We start from the raw sequence: 14593 nt of genomic DNA, 5'->3' as shown, positions 1-14593 counted from the left end.
TGAACAACCAGATGAACATGTTTTCTATAACACCGTCTAACTGAATTCATCTTTCTTAATCTAATGCTTTCTTTCCCTTGATTTAACCAACGTAAATTATAATAAATAATGGAGCTCCAGATATCATGCATTGAATTAATTAAGTACAATAAAATAGTATGAAGATGGCGAGAATCATTTTCTTGCTCTTTGCCTTTTGTTATATAATAAGAAACCAACCAAGCCTCATTTCAAAGCTTCTTATCACAAGCAAGCAAGCAAGCAAGCAAGCTCCCACACCTGCCAAAAAAAGTTTGGCAAAAATGCATATACAGAAGAACAAGTTGAAGAAGATGAACAAGCATGAAGTTTCATTTCAGTTAAATATACAAATCATGATAAGTTGCAAGTCAAAGATGCCATTTTTTTTTTTATATATAAATCCATTTAATATAACTAATATTCTCCTACTCTGTAACTTCTACTAATAAGAACCAAGATCCATCTATGTAGCCGGACTTGTGCTGTTTAAGCTTGAATTCTTCTCTTATTGCTTGTTTTCATATTATATATATATATATATATATAGCCAATGGTTTTCCTTCTTCTCCAAATTTGAAATTTCTCAATGGAGTTGAGGTTTTGAAGTTGTACTACCTGAAGTTCTCTCTCTTGGGATTGAGGTCATTGGGATTTGCTTCTTTCTTAATAAAAGGTTTCTCTTGCTCTTGGTTTCTGTGTCTTTAGTTTGACCTCTTCAATCCCCCCCTGTTTCATTATTTCTTTTTCTTTCTAGTATTAAAAAAAAAAGTTGATATAAAAACATCAAATCTTTTTTTTATTGTTATAGTTCAGCAATTCCAGTTATAAACACACGAGGAAGAGCAGTGAAGAAAAGATTGAATCTTTATAGTTATATATAATTAAGTACTGTTTCCATCTTTTTGTTATTTAAAAAAAGAAGAAGAAGAAAAAAAAACATATAATGCGCATCCAATTTCGGCTTTTTGATGGTGTCTGAAGCGGGAGAAATGCATGAGAAAATGTGAAGGTAACGCCTTCAACGCTCTTTACTCCACCATCCCTTCTTATTCTCTCTATCTCTCTCTCTCTCTCTTTCTCCTTCTCACACGTTGCATTATGCATTATGCATTATGGCATTATGCACTCCCATGTGATTCATTACTCATTTCCTGTTGTGTTTTTGCATATCTATTTAAGCTCTGCACTTGATCCATTGCTTCTCAAACTCCAAAGCACCACTTTCCTCCCCTTCTTGTGTTCCTTAGAGTTCTTTTCCATTTATATTATAAAAGGCTTTGGTGTCTCATTCTTCTCCCATTTCCTCACTTTCTCTTCTCTTTTCTTTAATGTTTCACTCTCTGTTTCAACCATTCCAAAAATTATTGTGGATCTCATCTTGTTGAAAGCTTTTCACCTTGCTTGCTTTTCCTGCATTTAGTATCCATACAGACACTTATAAGGTGCTTGCTTAACTAAGCTAGTTTGGTGATTGTTGCTTTCTTCTGTTTGGCACATTCAATAAATTGATTCAGAGTTCAAAAGTTATCCTTTTGTTTTGATTACTCAAATTACTATATGAGTGTTTAGTGTATTACAATCTCTCTGAACTTAGATATTACTGCCAATTTACTTCATTTATGAAGCTAATATCTTCATATATATTTTTTTGCTTGGCATCCCATGTGATGAACGATTCATTAGTGTTTTTTAAATGAATTCAAGTTCTTGTTATTTTCATATACTACTTTTGTATGATTATGTTTATTTCTGTTCATGGGAGTCATGAGAATGAATTGTGTGGTAATAATGTCTCAACTCTATAAGATGGTTTAGCTGAACTGTTGCTTTGATGCAGATATCTCTATCTTACAAGCTTGAAACCAAGTGCCGATGGGTGTCGTTCGGACTCCGAGTATGAGAAATGGAGACTACTTAGAAGGGATAATCAATGAATATGTTACTGGGAAATCTAGTAAGGTGAGGACTGGTAAGAGCTCGCCTTCGCGCATTGTCGCAGCTCTTACCTGCCTTCAATTCACCTTTGCAATATATGCCACCTTCCTTCTATACTACATGAGTCCAAGTGTGGACTTAAGAACCAAACCAGATTTCTCATGGGCAACTAGGATTGCTCAACACTGGAAACACTTCATCACACAGCCACACATGCTCTCGACTTTTGATGGAAATCCTCTGCCACAATTTCCTGCTGAGGTATGTGAGCATGAACAGATTGATTTCTTGCAGAAAAAATCAAATGATGCAGTCATGATCAAGCTCAAAAGGGAACTCTACGATGAAGTGTTGGAGTTTCAGAAGAGAACTTCAGGTACCGAAACACTTGAAGAGCTTATGAAGATGAAGTCTAAGTGGAATGCTAAAGGTCCTGATGTGCCAAAGATCACTGTGATATTAAACCATTTCAAGAGGAGAACACTTTGCGCGCAACTTGACTCATTGCTCAATCAAACATTGCCTTTCCATCATGTTTGGGTGCTGTCATTTGGCAGCCCAAATGAGCTCTCACTGAGAAGGATCGTCGAGAGTTATAACAGCTCGAAGATTAGCTTCATCAGTTCGAGCTATGATTTCAAGTATTATGGAAGGTTTCAGATGGCTCTGCAGACTGAATCAGATTTCATTTACATTCTTGATGATGATATGATTCCTGGTAAGAAAATGCTTGAGATTCTGTCTCACGTAGGTGGCACCGACAAGTACAAGAATTCTGTATTGGGTAGCATTGGAAGAATATTGCCTTTCAGGCAAAAGGATTTTACTTTTCCAAGTTACCGAAAATTTCGGTCCAAGGAAGCAGGTTTATACTTGCCAGATCCTGCCTATGATATCACTGTTGATGCAATTGTTCAGGTTGATTTTTTATCAAGCTCATGGTTCCTCTCTGCTGATCTCGTCAAGACTCTGTTTGTAGAGACTCCCTTCACTTTCATGACTGGTGAAGATTTGCATCTAAGGTGACTGAGCATTTTATTTTATTTGTTTACTTTTTTATCTATTTCAATTCTTACTTCTGAACTTGTGTGATTTTGATTATGCATTCAACGTTCAATTGCAGCTACCAGCTTCAGAAATACAGGAATGCTGGTTCATATGTGTTGCCTGTTGATCCTAATGACAAGGAAACATGGGGAGATAGCGAGCACCGTCTTGCTTATGTCTCCGAAACCACTGTAATTTTCAAGGATATAGTTCAAGTTCGAGACGATCAATGGTGGCGTGCACTCTCGACCGGCTACATTACTCAATGGGCAGCAATGTATCCTCAGAAAATTGATGCACTGTTTTATGCTCATTCCATCAGTGAAGTAAAGGCTCTAGCTCCTCTTCTTGAGAAATTCCGCACAACTGTGGGTAAGAAGGTCTACATCGTTGTCTCCGGCGGCGGCTTTTGCCCTTGTGAAGAGGCTGCAGCTGCTCTCAAGTGGCCTAAGACTGTATGCAAGGAAAGAAGGTTCAAAATATTTGATTTAGAGATTGGAGCCATTTCAGGAGCCTCAAACTCTGAGGTTCCAATTCTGCAAGCAGTGTATTCAAGCATGAAAGGCCTTGTCAAAATACACAACCCAAGTTTACTGATCACAGTTGCTGATATTGATGTCAATGTTAAAAATGCTCTGAAAATGGCTGCTCAAACAAGTGTCAACAACACTGAATTGGTACTCCTGCCCAGGTCTGCTGTTCCAAAGGTCCTCTGGATGGCTGATTTGCGCCCAACCGCATTACCAAGTAAAAATAATCAAAACTATATACTACTCTCAGATTCATGTTTACAAAAATCATATGCAGTCTTGAATTAAACAATCTCATCAAAATTTTTGCAGATTGGAACAGGATGCAAATATCAGTAAACATCATCACCCAAAACCGTGCCGTATCGCTGCAGAGATTACTTAGATCCCTGCAGAATGCATTCTATGTCGGAGACCAAGTTCCGTTGAGCTTCAACATGGACAGCAAGGTGGATGAGGAGACTCTTAAAGTAGTGAGCAACTTCCAATGGCCTCATGGACCGAAAACCATTCGTCGAAGAATCATACAAGGAGGGCTGATCAGAGCTGTGAGTGAGAGCTGGTATCCATCCTCAGATGATGACTATGGCCTCCTCTTAGAAGATGACATTGAAGTGTCTCCTTATTACTACCTATGGATCAAGTATGCACTCTTGGCTTATCACTATGATCCTCAAGTGTCACTCCCTGAGCTTTCCTCCATCTCTCTGTACACCCCAAGGCTTGTTGAGGTTGTGAAAGAGAGGCCTAAATGGAATGCAACTGACTTCTTTAAAAGAATACACCCAAACACACCATACCTGCACCAACTCCCATGCAGCTGGGGAGCTGTGTTTTTCCCTAAACACTGGAGAGAGTTCTATGCATACATGAACATGAGGTTCACTGAAGATGCCAAGCAAAACCCAGTTCAGATACCAAAGTCCAGGACCAATGGATGGCAAGCTTCATGGAAAAAGTTCCTAATTGACATGATGTACCTGAGAGGGTATGTCAGTTTGTACCCAAACTTTCCAAACCAAATGAGCTTCTCCACAAACCACATGGAACCTGGAGCTCACATCAGTGCAAAAGACAATGTGCTGAAGCACAACAAGGCTGATTTTGAAGTGCCATTGATGAAGGATGATTTCACAAGGTTCTTGCCAGCCGGGAAGATGCCGCCGGCGTCGAAGCTGCCGGCATTGAACCTGTTTAACCAGGCCTTGTCACTGAAGGGACTTAAGTCTGCTGGGGCGAAGCTTGTGCAGGATGTCCTCAGCTGTGGTGACACAGAGCTAGTGGTTGTTGATCATGTCACTGGTCTGCCTAAGAATTGCACCAAGTTCTGAACCATATATGCATGCATCATGGTCTGTCTACGATTGCTTTCATAAATTATGACGTCTCTGTTACTCTCTCATACTTCAATCATATTATTGCTTTCGATATAAATGAATTGTATTTACAGTAAGAACATGAAATTTATATTATAACAATTTCATTCTATATATATTTGGTGTTGTTGTCATTGCAATGACAAAATAAATCTTTATCTATAATATTTATGATTTATCTATTTTCTATCCGCCAACTTTGAGAGATTGAAAATTACATTGATATTATATGACAAAATCAACAAATTAGTATCAGAGTTAATTGAACGAATTAATATTTAATCCTGGTTTAACTGAACCGAACAATGGATCAAACAAACATGGGCCACGGGCCGAGAGCGAGCCCGATCTTGCTTTCACAATGAGAGTTCTGCCTCGAGATAAGGACTACGAAAAAGGAAATAATCGATTCCAATCGCGGGATCCTATCTATCGATGCTGGCTGATGCTCTGGCATCACGATTTCGATGCCCGTTCTTAGGGTTCCAATTCGCTCCCCACCCCCCTCCCCTCCGATCCCTTGCAGAAGCTCCTTCTTGGTCTTTGATTTTGTTCTGAAATCAGATGGCCTTCAGGGTTTGTGGGAGAGGGATCATGTGTCAGGTTAGCTTCTGTAGAGAAAGATATCTCCTTTGTGGGTTTCAATATGTTTTTTTTTTCCCATAAAATAAATTTGGATCTTCTGAGTAATTTGAGATGGATTCTCGTATTGATTTATGGTAGGTAATTAAGATTTAGGTCTCCAATCGCACGCTGCTTGGTTATATTGCGCGGAATTTTGGGATTATATCAATTCTAGGTGCATTTGGTGCGGATTTTGTCAAGGAAAGGACGATTTTTTTTTCCCTTTTTTTGTGATTAAGTTTGGGAGAAATTTCTGGAAATATCGTAAAGGTCTGGTTTTGGGAGCGTAAGGATGTACCGGAGCGTGGCGGCGGCCGGTCCAACACGGGGCGGACTGCCATCTGACAGCGGAGACGGAGTGGTGACGCTGGACCAGGTGCCGAGGTGGATCGACGCTGACCAACGTTCCGCGACATATGGCTCCGGGGATCCTTCCTCTCCATTCTCCTATTTCTCGGATCCTCTCACGGCTTCAGCCGAGGGTGATGCGGGGAATGATGGGGTGGTATCTAGGTTTCCGGTTGATCAAGAGATCAATTCCAAAATATATCTGTGGCGTGGCCATCCATGGAATCTTGAAGTTGATGCTGTAGTTAATTCTACCAATGAGGTGAGACATCATCCTTTGCGTTGCAAATATAATCGGCTCTGACCACTGTTTATGAATTTATGCAATGTATCTTTGAATATTGTGGCATTATGGAACATTTTGCATTCCCAATTGATTATCTATTAGTGATTCCCCTTTCCAATTGGTTAGTAGAGTTTGGATGAAGCTCACAGCAGCCCTGGGCTGCATGCTGCTGCCGGACCAGGTCTTGCTGAGGAATGTGCTACGCTGGTAAGCTTGATGCGGTTTGAAGGATTTGTTTATTTTTACGAACTAGAGTTAAATAGCTTTAGATGGTGATTCTGTGCCTTGCTATTTGTTCCCAGGGTGGTTGCAGAACTGGCATGGCGAAAATGACCAATGCATATGATCTTCCAGCTAGGTAGGCAATTGATTTTCACTTTCTAAGCATTCCCGTAAAGAATTAAATTGTGCTGTAGGCTAAGCTTAAATTGCTTTCCCTTGTACTGATATTACATTCACAAGAACTATAAAACATCTTATTTTGACTCTGTAGATTTTCTTGTGTGACAATATAGTTTGCGATCTGTATTTTCTCATTTTTAAACATTTCTTTTTGGATGTTTACGGTAACCTGATATAGCAATCATGCAGAAGGATCATTCATACTGTGGGTCCCAAATATGCTGTCAAGTATCATACTGCTGCTGAAAACGCTCTCAGTCACTGTTATAGGTCTTGCCTGGAGCTTCTTATCGAGAATGGACTTCAGAGGTGGGCAAACTGGATTCCAAGGATACTTGACTTCTTCTGACTTTAGTCCTTGATATTGATCTCACTATGTGGGTACGTTTGTTGCTGATTATACTGTAATTTTATGGATACAGCATTGCGATGGGCTGCATTTATATAGAATCCAAAAATTATCCCCGTGAACCGGCAGCACATGTAGCAATAAGTGAGTTACTTAGAATTTCTCTTTTATTTTTCTTGACGGTTTGCTGATCTTAATTTTTAGCATTAATATTGCATTCTATCTGATTGTAGATATTTTGATTCTTGATCTTACTATGCAATTTTGACTACATTTGAGTGTGTCTATCTTGTTTCATACCAACATTTTTTGGCCTAATTCTGCTTTACTTTGTAATTCGTCAGGGACTGTCAGAAGATTTTTGGAGAAACAGAAAGATAAGATCACTGCTATTGTTTTCTGTACATCTACGTCATCTGATACAGAGATCTATAAACGGTATTGTTTTAAAGCCTTAAATTCTTAATTAAAATGTCACATGGGGAGAGATCTGATTAAAGGGAGGGTGCATTCTGTATGCTGTCGATTGTTTGCCATGTTGCTCAAATAGCATGAGTTAAAGGAAGGGAGCATTCTCTATGTTGTGGATTGTTTGTCATGTTGCTCAAGTAGCATTTTAGTTAAAGGGAAGGAGAAGTGTTGTGTATTGTTTGTCATGTTGCTCAAGTAGCATTTTCAGTTAAAGGGAAGGAGATGTGTTGTGTATTGTTTGTCATGTTGCTCAAGTAGAGTGGATGGTGAATTATTAATGTGCTTTACTTGTCTGACGCTGATGTCCATGTGTTTCCACAGATTGCTTCCACTTTACTTTCCTAGGGACAAGCATGAAGAAGAGGTTGCAATATCTAAGCTTCCAGCTGATGTAGGGGATGAGAATGGGGAGACTACTATAGATGAGCGGAAGATTAGAATCAAACCTTTGCCTGCAGTTTCTGTGAATGCCCCAAAACCTTCTATTGCCACTATAGATCCTCCTCTTAGTGATGTGGGATTGACTATACAACGGTTAGTGAACAATTGCTAATTATTTAATTCTCTCTTAATGTTGAATATTATAAAGTTACAGAAATTGGAAGCAAAATTGGATGAATAATAATCATTTTTAAATGTTTAATATATTTCTTTAATAAATATTTTAATTGCAATGCCCAAGGTGGTTATCTAAGTGAAAATTTATTTACTATTTCAGGAAAAAATCTTTTCAATTGGATGCATACTTGGATCCGGCTTTCATGTCACTTATTAAGGACCCTGATCAACAGCGCAAAGAGCAATGGGAGAAGGCTGCTCAAGCAAAAGGTGGTTTTAATTGTGCTAAGCTGCTAGGATTTGGGGATCTTGGTGGCCCTCCACTTTCCGCTGCTGAGGAGTATTCACTTCATTCCCGATATCTCGCCAAAGCGAATTCTCTAAATCTTTCCGAGATTGCAGAAATGAAAATTGTGTAAGCGGCTTGTTTTTGTGTTAACATCATGAATTAAGTGATATTTTGGGTTAAGCTGATATGTGGCATGCTGATGCATGCTCTCTTCAAACTGTCAATTTTAGTTATCGGGGTGGTGTAGATAGTGAAGGTCGTCCGGTGATGGTTGTTGTTGGAGCTCATTTTCTTCTTCGCTGTATGGATTTGGAGCGCTTCATTCTTTATGTGGTGAAGGTACACGTGATCTAGTCGATTATGTTGTGTTCTTCATTGGACAGTTCCCTGTGTGATAAGGATTATCTTGTAGTAACCAGTCCACCATGCCGCTATTGAATTACACAGTATATATTCGTTCTCCTTTGGCCATGTAATACATAGTTGATCGTTTTTCTTCGAACAATGCAAATGCTCCCCTGAAGTATAATTATTGACTGCCATTGTTGCATGGTTCATTGCTTCAATCATGTTATTTCTGGCAATTTTTTAAGCTTGTGTCCTGAGTTCCAGCATTATGGAGCGAGGATAGTGGCATGACACTGCTGGCAGTGTTCGAGAGGAAGTCACCAAAGATGCAAAGGAATGTTCATTGTGATGAATGCATAGGAACTAGCATATTATTTGTATTTTTTTTTGGGTATTTATATTCCGATGAGGATCTCAGGCCGTTTGTAATGTCGCGACTATGTTTCTCTTGGAGTGCTTCTCAACTTGTTATTTGTGTCATCACACGTTTATGGCTCTGACGGATCCTAATTCTCATTTGTAGGAATTTGAACCCTTGATTCAGAAGCCTTACACAATTGTTTATCTTCACTCTGCTGCATCTTTGCAAGTGTAAGTATTTCTGGTCAACTTATGGCAAAAGCCAAAATTAGAGTGTCAAGTGGGCTTTCACTCTGTATACATATCCTTATTTATGTGTACTGTCATATTCCCGCCTTGATTCAAGTTTGTTTGTGTATAGTTGATACTTTATAACTTATATGATGAGTTGTACAGACAACCAGATCTTGGATGGATGAAGCGGTTAGAACAGATACTTGGTCGTAAACACCAGCGCAATCTGCATGTATGTATCTAATATCCATCCAACTTAATATTGTTCTACAAGTTTATATTTGTGCCTGTACTTCATTTTTTACCATTCAAATGTTGTTCATAGGCGATATATGTTCTACATCCCACTCTGGGTCTCAAGGCGGCAGTATTTGCTTTGCAGCTATTGGTAGATGGAGAGGTACTCCTTTTTTTATATCATCTGAAGTTGCCTGAACTTGCATGAGGACTCTTGTGAATAAAAAACTTTCCCACATGTTGTTATCTTCATTAGGTGTGGCGGAAGGTTGTATATGTTGATCGTTTATTGCAGCTCTTTAGATATGTACCACGTGAGCAGTTGACGATCCCAGATTTTGTCTTTCAGTAAGTATTATTTATTAAGTTTCGTGTTCTTCCACAGCTGAGCAAACAATATGATCATTGCTATTTTCCAATGATTCAATGCAGGCATGATCTTGAAGTGAACGGAGGCAAAGGCCTCATTGTAGATCCAAGAACAAAATATATCTATCACAGACCTTCTGCCTGAGATAATAGCTCCTGAAAGCTGAAGGCCCGCCTGGTAGTTTATGTTTTGTTTTATTCTCTTTTTGTGCTTGATAAATCATCTGTACATTTGTTAGCTTGTCTAGTTTGTTCTTTATCATCATTAATCTTACCAATGAAGTTGTGAAGTTGCAAACTTGTCCACTTCATTCTCCAGTGTTCAAATAAGTGCAACATGTATCTTTGTACATCTCTCGTAATGTTGAAGCTCTTTCTTACAAGCTGAATTTTGTAATAAAATGTTATTCTGTGATGAGTTGTATTTTGTTCAACAACTTCACTGGTCTTTATACCTGGGACGCATCATGCCTGTCAGTCAAGAACTGGGAAATAGTTTGAAGTGCATCTCATTCTCTTGCAAATTCTTTGTTTGTGATGTCATATAGCATGTCAATAAGGGACATTGATTCACTATTGTTTGATTTGATTTATTTATTTCTATATTTTGCTTGTAAAAGTTTGTGGTTATTATTAAAATTGCGCAAGGTGTGGAGATACCATTTCCACTTTTGAGCACACACTATAATTGGGTTCATCTCATGATATACTCAATTTCCTCGTTTCCTGTGTGTCATAGTCTGGAATTTTTGTCATTTTCTTAGTTGAGGAATAATAGCTGGATATCATAATGTAATTAATTTTTTTACTTTGTTATTATGAAACTTTAATGAAGAATGTGCACTTGAATCTTCCAAAGAACATTCTATTTTGCTGTTTAATTATTGGTCTGGGACCGTTTTGTTTAACTGAATTGCTAATAATTCTCCATGATAATAATAATAATAATAATAATAATAATAATAAGTAAGTGCATTTTGAAGGCTGAAAATTTTTTCTGCCAAATAGCACTTACTGATAATAGGTATAATAAGCATGGAGTAATAACTGAAATAATAATTTGAATTATTTAAGTGTGTACTTGAAAAATATAAAAAAGGTCTTCATACCAAACCATATTGATTGTCCGTCCTCATTGCTTGCATTCTCAGAAAATTTATCACATGAAAAAGAACATCCTCAACCGCCATACTTGAACTCAAAGAAACCACACCTCTCTTTTTTAATCTCCAACCCCTGATCTATGCCAATTGACCAAAAAGCCCCTCCCCTCCTATCTGTACCTCTCACTTGTTGAAGAGTCAAATCTTTGTGGGGGAGCACAACGCACTACCTATATAATAATAATAATAATAATAATAATAATAATAATACAACAAATATGAAGCCCCATCCATCCCCCATCAACCACCCAATCAGTTCCTTCTATTTTTGCTTGCTATGCAAATAACCATGCCTTGTTTCTCTTACATCATGAATTATTTTTTTAGAATAATAAAGTTAATTAATAAATTAAAACAAAAACACTGAAATGAAGGATAATTTATATATTAAGATATTTTTGGAAAATATTCATGCATTTCCTACCTTGAAATTTGGACCACATGCACATACACAAACACACAATAGTGGTGGTAGAGAATTGAAATGGAGCATGGATGGTGAGGTTGAACAAATAAAGAGTCACATGATGAAGTGTAGTCATCATGGAAGCTAAAAATATCATGCTATTCTTCAAAAGTCAGATGGCCAAATTGGTCATTTAGTTCCCGTTTGAGATTGTGACGGTCGGTCTCTTTGCTTGCCATCGCCGTTATCTCCATCCAACGAACAGTTGGCGGGAACTTTTAACGTCTGCCTTCCTAACGCCGTTACTCTTTCAACCAACCTCTTCAAACACATCAAAAATAAAACCCCCCCTTCTTCTCTTCACCCAAACAGATAGATCACCATCTTTCTCTCTCTCACTAGATTGTAAAGAAGACATTAAGGTGAGTTTTTCAAAAAAAAAACATTAAATGCTTGCAAATGATTCTATGTTCCTCCTGTTGTTCTTATAGTAGTACTTTTTTTTTTTCTTTTATATATACAATTCTTGATCAATTTTCATGATTTTTATGTTTTGCACAATGCAATGTATATCATATGTTCTCAAGTTTTCATGATTTTATATTGTTCTGTTCATTAGTCTTCATAAGTTTGTAGCAGAAATTAAAGGTAGATGAACACGGCAACATGCTATGATGATTGTTTATTTGCTTTGTATATAGTTGCTGCATTGAATTTTTGAACTAAAGAATAAGAAGAAGAAGAAGAAGAAGAAGAAAATGGATTACAAGTCTTGTTGGTGATGTAGTACTAATTGATAACTAATATTAATGTTAAAACATGAAACAGAGGGAGTTATAAGATGTCAGAAGGATCAAGCTTTCAGTTGGGAGTTATTGGCTCATTGGCTTTATCAGTGGCTTCATCAGTTGCCATTGTTATTTGCAACAAGGCTCTTATCAGCTCTCTTGGCTTTCCCATTTGGTTTGTTCATCCAAAAATAATCCCCTGTTTTCTCAACTTGTTTGAATTATGATGATGTCTAGTATTGTTATCAGGGATTCAGGAATATGCAATGTTGTTTTAACTGATGTTTGTAATTCTTTATTTTACAGCAACAACATTGACAAGTTGGCATCTAATGGTAACTTTCTGCACTCTCCACATGGCGCATCGTCTCCGATTTTTTGAACCCAAGTTTGTTGATGCAAAGACAGTGATATTGTTTGGCATCCTCAATGGCACATCAATTGGCCTTTTAAATCTCAGCTTGGGCTTCAATTCCATTGGTTTCTATCAGGTTATTTAAGCTTAGATTAATCTTTGTTTCTTATAATTCTTCTTCTTTAAATTGTAAATCAATGCTGCGAAACTCAATTTGAGTATTAAATCAAACATCTTTGAGCAGATGACAAAACTCGCTATCATTCCCTTCACAGTTCTGCTCGAAACTGTGTTCTTGAACAAGAAATTCAGGTCTGCATTTGGTTGATCAATTATTATTATTATTATTATTATTATTTAGTTAATAGGGCAAAAAGTTTTGGTTTAGTTTCACTGAAGAAAACATTTATCTTGTGAATTGCAGCCAAAACATAAAGCTTTCTCTTCTAGTCTTGCTCCTCGGTGTTGGTATCGCATCAATTACTGATCTCAAGCTCAATCTTCTTGGCTCCATCCTATCTCTATTGGCCATTGCTACTACATGTGTTGGCCAAATTGTATCCATGACTTTGACATTGAATTTCACTTGATCAAAATGCTTAAGTGTCTTATATTGTTAGTTAGTGCCTAATCTTCAATGTTTGTTCAACCTTAACCAATGGTTTTTTTTTAACTTTTTCTGAAACAAAGATGACAAACACAATACAGAAGAGATTGAAGGTCTCATCAACACAACTACTATACCAATCTTCACCATATCAAGCAGCGATATTGTTTGTCACCGGCCCTTTTGTTGATCAATGCCTTACCAAGCGCAATGTCTTCGCCTTCAACTATTCTTTTATAGTCTTGGTAAGATCTAGATAGATAGATAGGCTTAAAATTATATGTATTTATAAGCATATTTGTATTTGTGAGCTGATAATGTTGATTTTTGTAGGCATTTATCATACTATCATGCTTGATAGCAGTATCTGTGAACTTTAGCACATTTCTTGTGATTGGGACGACATCTCCAGTCACTTACCAAGTTTTGGGCCACCTGAAGACATGTTTGGTCCTCTCATTTGGATACACATTGCTACATGATCCCTTCACTGCAAGGAACATTTTAGGCATCTTAGTTGCCATCTTTGGGATGGCTTTATATTCCTACTTTTCAGTCCAAGAAGGCAAGAAAAAATCAGCTGATAATGTCATTCCTGTATCACAGGTTGGATTATTTTTTAACTCATTATTATTCATTCATTCATTTCTTTGAAAGTAATAATAATTCTTATGTTAAACTTTCATGTTGATGTAGATGAGGGATGCTGAAAGCAAGCCACTTTTAATGGCAAAAACCACAGTGCATCATGAAGAGAAAGACAGTGATGAGAGTAGGAAAACAAATGGGGTTGTTACTGCTACAAAGGATTCTTTTGCTTAGTGAATTTTTATAATTGATTTTATTAGCTTTGCTATTAAATGCGGCATCTCAAGTTGTTCAAAACTTTTATTGCTTCATTTGTATTACATTGATTTTGCCGAGTGTATATGAAAGCCTCTCTCTCTTTTTATAGGGTTTATAGATTTTATCATTCCAGCATCTAATTAGTAATTAAGGAGCCCAGTGCACTGGGCCATTCTCATTGTGATGATAATGATGATGAAGAAGAAGAATACCAAACTCTTGTTTCTTGGTTTCTGATGAATAGTTTATTAAAGATTGATATAGGTTTAGTACTTGAGAGAACTATGATTGACTTCATGTCTGGTTTCTGCTCAGGTTTGTATAAGCTTGAAGCCGTATTACATGCATACCTTGAAAACAGATTAACTTCTAAAATTTTATTCATAAATTGATCAAGTAAACAACATGTAGAAGTCATTATGGAAATCACTGAGCGATAAAACATTTAACTCTTATGCAGGAAAGTCAAAAGTTCTACTTCCTTCCAATGTGTGATTAAACTAGTGTCGATCTATAGTGACTGATCTACATTGTAAAAAACATTTAGAAATCATGTCATGTCTGAATCCTCATCAACATGCAACTGCACATGTTATAAGTGAAAACATGGATAATAGAATTTCCAAAACCAAGAAAAGGTAACT

The 14593-nt window shown here is 37.2% G+C and overlaps 3 protein-coding genes across 6 annotated transcripts; all 3 read left to right on the top strand.

The window, feature by feature from the left end:
- The first annotated feature begins 965 nt into the window (after window positions 1–965).
- LOC120271522 lies at window positions 966–4984 on the top strand. 3 transcript variants are annotated; one of them, XM_039278225.1, is made up of 4 exons: window positions 966–1030; window positions 1859–2978; window positions 3080–3750; window positions 3846–4984. In XM_039278225.1, exons 2-4 carry the CDS (start codon window positions 1894–1896, stop codon window positions 4862–4864), a joined length of 2775 nt encoding a protein of 924 aa, XP_039134159.1. In that variant the 5' UTR covers window positions 966–1030; window positions 1859–1893; the 3' UTR covers window positions 4865–4984. The 3 variants fall into 3 exon arrangements, with proteins under 3 accessions (XP_039134159.1, XP_039134146.1, XP_039134152.1); XM_039278212.1 differs by lacking the exon at window positions 966–1030 and adding an exon at window positions 1242–1463; XM_039278218.1 differs by lacking the exon at window positions 966–1030 and having other exon boundaries at window positions 1797–2978.
- A 363-nt stretch (window positions 4985–5347) lies between these two features.
- On the top strand, window positions 5348–10043 carry LOC120275699 (protein GDAP2 homolog). The gene is made up of 15 exons (XM_039282372.1): window positions 5348–5512; window positions 5633–6143; window positions 6297–6374; window positions 6470–6525; window positions 6759–6878; window positions 6992–7062; window positions 7263–7356; window positions 7711–7923; window positions 8108–8362; window positions 8467–8575; window positions 9108–9175; window positions 9341–9410; window positions 9504–9578; window positions 9672–9763; window positions 9848–10043. The coding sequence occupies exons 2-15, from the start codon at window positions 5826–5828 to the stop codon at window positions 9927–9929; spliced, it is 1701 nt and encodes a 566-aa protein (XP_039138306.1). The 5' UTR covers window positions 5348–5512; window positions 5633–5825; the 3' UTR covers window positions 9930–10043.
- Window positions 10044–11637: 1594 nt separating this feature from the next.
- LOC120275707 (UDP-xylose transporter 1-like) lies at window positions 11638–14031 on the top strand. Of its 2 annotated transcripts, XM_039282382.1 has the most exons (8): window positions 11638–11775; window positions 12182–12316; window positions 12448–12632; window positions 12741–12808; window positions 12921–13053; window positions 13187–13348; window positions 13437–13709; window positions 13800–14031. In XM_039282382.1, exons 3-8 carry the CDS (start codon window positions 12474–12476, stop codon window positions 13923–13925), a joined length of 921 nt encoding a protein of 306 aa, XP_039138316.1. In that variant the 5' UTR covers window positions 11638–11775; window positions 12182–12316; window positions 12448–12473; the 3' UTR covers window positions 13926–14031. The 2 variants fall into 2 exon arrangements, with proteins under 2 accessions (XP_039138316.1, XP_039138326.1); XM_039282392.1 differs by lacking the exon at window positions 11638–11775 and having other exon boundaries at window positions 12195–12307; window positions 12440–12632.
- The last annotated feature ends 562 nt before the right edge of the window (window positions 14032–14593 follow it).

Source organism: Dioscorea cayenensis, chromosome 2 (genome assembly GCF_009730915.1).
Source record: "Dioscorea cayenensis subsp. rotundata cultivar TDr96_F1 chromosome 2, TDr96_F1_v2_PseudoChromosome.rev07_lg8_w22 25.fasta, whole genome shotgun sequence".
Taxonomy (NCBI): domain Eukaryota; kingdom Viridiplantae; phylum Streptophyta; class Magnoliopsida; order Dioscoreales; family Dioscoreaceae; genus Dioscorea; species Dioscorea cayenensis.
This window is presented reverse-complemented; position numbering and strand designations above follow the sequence as displayed.

Excerpts from the sequence above, each read along its gene's own strand:
- LOC120271522 (XM_039278225.1), top strand. The coding sequence starts at position 1,894 with ATGGGTGTCGTTCGGACTCCGAGTATGAGAAATGGAGACTACTTAGAA. Across the intron at positions 2,979-3,079 it reads GGTGAAGATTTGCATCTAAG|CTACCAGCTTCAGAAATACA; the intron begins GTGACTGAGCAT and ends GTTCAATTGCAG. Across the intron at positions 3,751-3,845 it reads GCGCCCAACCGCATTACCAA|ATTGGAACAGGATGCAAATA; the intron begins GTAAAAATAATC and ends AAATTTTTGCAG.
- LOC120275699 (XM_039282372.1), top strand. The coding sequence starts at position 5,826 with ATGTACCGGAGCGTGGCGGCGGCCGGTCCAACACGGGGCGGACTGCCA. Across the intron at positions 9,411-9,503 it reads AACACCAGCGCAATCTGCAT|GCGATATATGTTCTACATCC; the intron begins GTATGTATCTAA and ends TGTTGTTCATAG. Across the intron at positions 9,764-9,847 it reads ATCCCAGATTTTGTCTTTCA|GCATGATCTTGAAGTGAACG; the intron begins GTAAGTATTATT and ends GATTCAATGCAG.
- LOC120275707 (XM_039282392.1), top strand. The coding sequence starts at position 12,195 with ATGTCAGAAGGATCAAGCTTTCAGTTGGGAGTTATTGGCTCATTGGCT. Across the intron at positions 12,633-12,740 it reads ATTCCATTGGTTTCTATCAG|ATGACAAAACTCGCTATCAT; the intron begins GTTATTTAAGCT and ends ATCTTTGAGCAG. Across the intron at positions 13,054-13,186 it reads CTACATGTGTTGGCCAAATT|ATGACAAACACAATACAGAA; the intron begins GTATCCATGACT and ends TCTGAAACAAAG.